General features: G+C 44.5%; 2 protein-coding genes across 2 annotated transcripts; one reads left to right on the top strand and one right to left on the bottom strand.

The window, feature by feature from the left end:
• Nucleotides 1-251: 251 nt before the first annotated feature.
• Nucleotides 252-1,724, top strand: PtA15_3A470 (uncharacterized protein; the record flags this gene model as incomplete). The annotated part of the gene is made up of 5 exons (XM_053167442.1): nt 252-316; nt 405-870; nt 935-1,043; nt 1,117-1,344; nt 1,417-1,724. The coding sequence occupies 5 exons, from the start codon at nt 252-254 to the stop codon at nt 1,722-1,724; spliced, it is 1,176 nt and encodes a 391-aa protein (XP_053018658.1).
• A 2,444-nt stretch (nt 1,725-4,168) lies between these two features.
• Nucleotides 4,169-4,625, bottom strand: PtA15_3A469 (uncharacterized protein; the record flags this gene model as incomplete). Its single annotated transcript, XM_053167440.1, has 2 exons — nt 4,169-4,177; nt 4,260-4,625. 2 exons carry the CDS (start codon nt 4,623-4,625, stop codon nt 4,169-4,171), a joined length of 375 nt encoding a protein of 124 aa, XP_053018657.1.
• Nucleotides 4,626-6,482: the final 1,857 nt, after the last annotated feature.

The following is a 6,482-nucleotide window of genomic DNA, read 5'->3' as shown; positions in this document are numbered from 1 at the left end:
TCAAGCTCAAACTGAAATTTCTTTATGTGCATCTTAGATCCTTATTTTCAAAGAATTTACAGCGGCCCAGCTCTCTGGACTCTGGAGCCAGCACCCATGCATAAAATTCCATGCACATTTCGTCCCTCTTTTCTCGGTTGTTTCAGATAATCCGGATCAAGATGCTAAAAAAAATTCTTCATAAACGTGTTGATAAGAGCCATCGGCGTCTTCGCAAGTAACCATTCGTCCAGCCAACCATCCAGCCAAATATGTTCACCCTCCTCCGTCGAACTTCCTGTCTCAATGCTCGTTACAGCAGACAAGGGCTGGTAAGGTATACTACGTACACATAACTTGCTTGAGTCTAGTTTTGCTTCCTCTTGCAGGGTCCTAACCATCGCGGATCGTCTCCTACTCTCCAGGTCCTTTCCCCATGGGAGCTCCACGCGCACTTTCTACAACCAGAGCGTGCCCCACAGCCAAGTCCCTTTTTACAACCGACAAGAAACAGAAAGTTTAACTCGCCTATTGAAGGGACACCCCGCTCTCACTCTCATGCTGGGACCGCCTAACTGCGGGAAAACCGCACTGACCCGACATGTGACATCCCAACTCCGAGCTGATGGAAGCCGGGAGTTCCAGCCTTTGACTGTAGATCTCCGTTCAGTGGATACTACTGAAACAGGTAGCTTTCTGGAGGCTTTTCTGCGGGCTGGCACTCAAAAGGCGATGTACGAGGTCGACAGCATGTACCCTTGCGCAAAAGCTGCTGCACAAGTTTTCGCCCAACTTGGGAACGGCCTCAAGGAAGTTAAGGAAGTTTACCCCAGCGAAAGACCCGTAATAGTAATTGACGAAGCACATTATTTCAAACGGATGAACGACAAGGTATGTCTTGTGCCAACTGGCAATTGAAAAGAAAGCATCAGGTACTGACAATGTTGCGCTCAAGGCAATAGATGCGTTCCTCGACTTTGCCGTTCGACACACGGTACAGGAAGCGCAGATGCATGTCATATTGACCTCCTCCGACCCGTTGTTCCAGGACTGGCTTGCGCGACGTAGGTCTAGGTGTTCTTAACGTTGCAAAATCAGCTGTACCTATCTCTGAAACCATCCCTGCCGAGTATCTAGGTATCAATCATATCAACTTTTCGACGCTCGTTCTTGGCGACCTGTCCCGCCAGGAGGCACACGATTATTTCCTGCAGGTGGTCAAAGCCCACCCACAGCTTTCAGAAGAAAAAAAAAATCTCCTATCATCGTTGGATTTTGATATTCCGTTCAAGATGACGGGGGGGCGCATGTTCTTTATCCGGAAATATGTTGATCAAGTACATGTATTCGGTTATTTCGATGATCGTACGTCTAAAAGTTGCAACATACCTGAAGTTGAGTGGAAACGACAAGCTAACTCATCTCTCTTCACTTCAGCTATGGACTTCGAGCCCGTCAGTAATGCGTACAACGCCATGTTAGGCAGCTCAGAAACAGCTGCTACTACCTTTAAAATTCTCATCAATTCACCTGGGTATATATCTCATTGTGAACTTGTGAAGAAAATTGGCAGCAGCGTGGTCAAAGAAATGATTGAAAGGAACCTCATCCATCACCGCCCAAAGTCCAACTTCTCCCGGGATTTAATACCTTCTCCAACGGAACCAGTCGTAACAGCTCAAAGCCAACCCGCCCTACGAGCAATGGAAGCCTTGCTGATCTCAAAGTTTGGGTACATAGACTGAAACATCATCAGCAAAATGACAGGGTGTAATTATATAGGTGAGAATGGGAATCTTGAGGCCAAAAATCAAATTCCAGTCAGACATACTAACTCAAATCCTTTTTGTGAAAGTGTTGTTATGGGGTTGAAGTCTATGTTGGATCCCACAGAGATACACACATACTACATATTTTACGGCTTGATGTTTTGAATTGTTTCATATTAAGCTTACACATTAAACAATTTGTGATCTCACTCAGCTCTTACAGAAATTGCAAATAAAAATGCATGAAGGGATGATAAGCATAAAGATAAGCATAATAGCATGATGTGATAACAAGCAGTTCAAGGGTAACCATGTGAGTGTGAGGAGCACAAGGAACAGCTCTACACTTTCAATGCCATGTGGTAGAGAATGACAAACAAGAATCTGGTACCCATTGGCACCCAGCAATGGTGAAAAAAAATATGATCCCAGCAGTGGTCAATAATATGTATTGTATTGTTTTTCCAATACATAAAAATTTGATACTGTGCATTGTATTGAAGCAATACACCCTGCAAGAAAACCTCGCACAACTGACAGCAGTTGACATGCAAGATACTTCTGTGTAGCCCTTGTTCCAGCTCCACCCAAGCACTCAACAATTTTTGCTTGCACAGTCACTGTGCATTGAAGCTTGGTCAACACAAGCCTCAACAAAGGCTTGAGTAGCAGTGGCACCACAACCTTCCCCAGAGCTCTTGCATGTCAACTGCTTGCAGTTGCACAACTTTTTCTTGCAGCAACAGTGGTATTGTATCTAAAATAGATACACTTTTTCTGGGAAATTGGGACTCAATCCAACATCCCATCCCAGCAATACACTTAGTATTGTATTGGAAATATGATCCAATGTATTGGATTGGATCAGTGACCCAATTCAAAACCAAAACCAATACAATATATCTGACCCAAAACCAATACCAATTTCAATAAATACCAATAAATGTATTGGATTGTTTCACCATTACAACCAGGTAAACTTGTTTTTTTTTTTCAAATTAGGTCACTCACAGTTGATTCACACCACACCTGGCACCGCCTGGGAGGTACACTACCAGGAATACTTTTGGAAGCTACCTCCTGAGCAATTTTTCTGTTTTGCTCTGTAAAATATGACATAGGCTTCAGATCATTCCATGTTATATAGACTATAAATTATCAAGTTTATAAGAGGAAAACCCTGAGGGTTCTTTAAATTTTATGGATATAGGGCCAAACTTGGGGTTTCAGATTATAAATTTGAAGATTTATGACATGTAACACAAAGCCAGCAGGGCCTAAGATTATAACCTCTAGAAAATAGCCAACTCTGGGCTTGAATATTCTCTCAAACACTACAATTATTCATGAAATGTTATTGCATAGCAATATAGTGTATTAGTGGCCCATTGTTGATTTTGCACCTCAAATTCCCTTATAATATCTCTGTTTAATCTCACTAGCTTTTTTGTTCAACTGTTTCCCTTTTCCTCTTGTTTCAGACTTTTGATAAGAAAATTTTTCTACTGAGGCACCTTGGATGAAATCCCCCCTCCAATTAAAGAGGGACTGGGCGAATTTAGGGGAAAGCCCTTCTTGTACTAAGTCCCTCAAGACTTCGGGCCCCTGGGGGGTTAGCTGAAGTTGAGGATGGATGCACTTTCCAATTGAGTCTATCCACAGGTTTGATCATGAAAAGGAACTGTAATTTGAAAAAAGCTATGTGCATAATTCATTTAGCACAGACTTTCTGACTGAACTTCAGTAAGCTTCAAGGTTGATTTAATTGGATAATTGAGTTGTATTTGAAGAAGAACTCAGATTGTATTGGATTCTAGGCAAGAAGCAAGGCTTTGTGCCAAGAAATTTATTATTTTTGAGCGCAAAAAAAAAACTGTAAACTGTGATGGTTGGAATAAAAAAACCCAAATTTTAGGCTCTGCAAAAGATGGTAGGGCTATTGGAGGCTTGCTTTGCAAGACGCGCACCCGCAGTAGCGGGGGACTTGGTTCAGTTCAGCCCTGTCCGCAGCAGCCAGGGGTTTGTTAAGTTTGGCTTTTGTCATTCAAGAGACTGGGAAATTGATTCCAAAGGACTTCAAAATCCCACTTCGCAGTTCCTTAAAAATTTGGGCAACGTCGACGACGTCCTCTCCTGCTAGCTGCGCCACGTAAAGGCGAAATTGTACATTTGAATTGACAAGGTTGAGAGCTTGGTCATAAATTAAATATTTATAGGATACAGCTCGAGATCTACAGGAGATAAGAGCTCAGGCGTCATAGGTGGTCACATAGGTTGTGTTGAAGAAAGAGGAAGTTGGATAGGCTTTTGAGACCATATATACACGCAAAAGAAGAAATTAAAAACCGGTTAGAGATATGAGGGAGAACAGCAGAGGGGTATAGATCAAAGCAGGAGGAGACTTGAGGAAAGAATCACGGTTACGAATCCTGAGAAGTATCAAGGGTTGGTCAGTCAATAAGATGTAAGAAGAAAGAGGAGTCAGTTGTGGCGAAGAAAAAAGAGACTGACATTGGTAGGTTTTTTGGCGTCTGCGTCTTTAGCGTAATAGCCAATATAATTGTTGGAATAGCCGGTCGCGCTACTTCCGGCATTGAAACTGTTAGACACGCCGAAGGGCGAGTAGGTGGTGGCGGCGTTTTGGTAGTTTGGCGCATTGTATCCGGTAGAGCTGCCGGAATAGACTCCGAGGTGGACGCCATAGCCGCCATAGCCACCGTAGCCACTGAGAGCGCTGTTGAGAAACTGCCGTTTGTGCAGACGCGTATTGGGTTCCGCGGTGTTTTCGAGTGAGCGCAGCGTCACTGGACCGGTTGGAGCGGCAAGGCTACCCTGGAAGAGGGCGAGAGCGAGCAAGCTGGCAAGAGGAAATTGCATGGTGATGGCTTGGTGTTGTTTTGTGGAGTGCCAAATGTTGTTGTCGGAGGGCTTTGATTGGATGTATAGAAGGCCCGGAACTGCACGATACAGAACCAATGGCGGTGAGCTCTCCACACGACGATCCCGGGTATCCAATCTCGGTATAACATTGCTAAAGCACACTAACCTGCACGATACAGAACCGATGGCGGTGAGCTCTCCACACGACGATCCCGGGTATCCAATCTCGGTAAGGAAAGAGACAGGAGCCCGGGCGCGGGAGAGTCGGAACCATATGTGCCGGTAGTGATAGGGTTAGGTTTCGCCCCCATCACTACCTCGGTTAGGTAATAGCTATGTACATGAGTGTGTAAGTACATAGCTAAGTGTATGTTTCTGCATAAGTGCATAGCTGACTCTAACACCCCCTCCCACGCATGCAAAAACTACCCGCCTAAACCAAGCTTTATCCCCGCTTCAATCATCTTCGTCGCGCCAAGTTGCTTTGTGAACACGTCCGCCACCTGATTTGCCGTACTAGTCCATAGTAATTTGATGTGGTTTGCTCGAATGAGATCATTTACAAAGTAGAACGCTCTTTGTAAATATTTGGTTTTCTTTTTCAATTGATTGTCCGTTGCAATTAAAATGGCCGCCTTGTTATCAACATGAATTGAGATTGGAGGATAGAGTTCATTATCTTTGAGTATGTTCATGATATGAGCCAATTGCTGAGAGCCTTCAGAAAGAGCTAAATATTCCGCCGCGCACGTTGAAAGTGCCACCACCGTCTGCCGCCAAGATCCCCAAGCAATCACATCCCCACCGTAGACCATCGCATATCCCGTTGTCGACCTTTTGTGCTCCCCACCCCAATTTGCATCCGTCCAAAGCTGTAATCCATCCCCGATCCCTTGATAAATCAACTTCTTCCCGGAAGTCTTTTTCACGTATCCGATCACGTGGTCCAACGAGCGCCAATGGTCTTCACTAGGGTTCGCCAAAAAACACACCAGCAAATTTACGGGATAAGACAAGTCGGGCCTAGTGTCACACGCAAGATACATCAATGAGCCAATGGTCAACCGATAATTGGTCGCGTCCACAGGTGCGCCGGTGTGAGTCTCCCCAACGTTTTCATTTAGAGGGCAATTCTTTGGGTAGATAGGTCGCGTGTACTTGTCAACGATTTTTCTGGCCATTTGTTCTTGACTTAAGGAGACGCTGCCGTGTCCATGTTCAAAATTGATGCCAACTAATCTTTCAACTTTTGATGACCATTTGATCTCCAGGTCTTTCTGCATCCCTTCGCGCAGCTGATCCAGCAAAAGATTATCGGAAGCCAAAGCAAAACCGTTGTCGACATGTAACCAGATTATGACAAAACCAGTACCTTTCCGGAATAGGTAGAGAGAAGGTTTGATCTCACTAGCTTCAAAACCAAGCTGTTCAACCGTTGACTTGAAGTATTTCCACCAACACCTTGCAGCCTGCTTGGTGCCGTAGAGGGCTTTCTTCAATTTCATGACCTTCCCACGTAAGTGCGGAAAAATCTCAACAGGCGGTTGAACATAAACATCTTCTTCTATTGGGCTGTAAAGGTACACCGAGCTAACATCAAACGTCGCCATCGTTAAATTGAACTTATTCGCCATCGAGATCAGAAGACGAAGAGTGTTCAGAGACGCCGTAGGTGCATAGGTTTCATTACAATCGACCCCAAGCTGCTGATTAAATCCTTTTGCAACATACCGTGCTCTGAATTTTTCAACCGAGCCATCAGGTTTCCTCTTGATTGAGAAAACCCAACGCGCACCCAAAACTTTCATTCCCTTGAACGGATCAACTGCCTCCCAGACATCGAGTTTGCCAAAT

Source organism: Puccinia triticina, chromosome 3A (genome assembly GCF_026914185.1).
Source record: "Puccinia triticina chromosome 3A, complete sequence".
In the NCBI taxonomy this organism is placed as follows: Eukaryota; Fungi; Basidiomycota; class Pucciniomycetes; order Pucciniales; family Pucciniaceae; genus Puccinia; species Puccinia triticina.
This window is presented reverse-complemented; position numbering and strand designations above follow the sequence as displayed.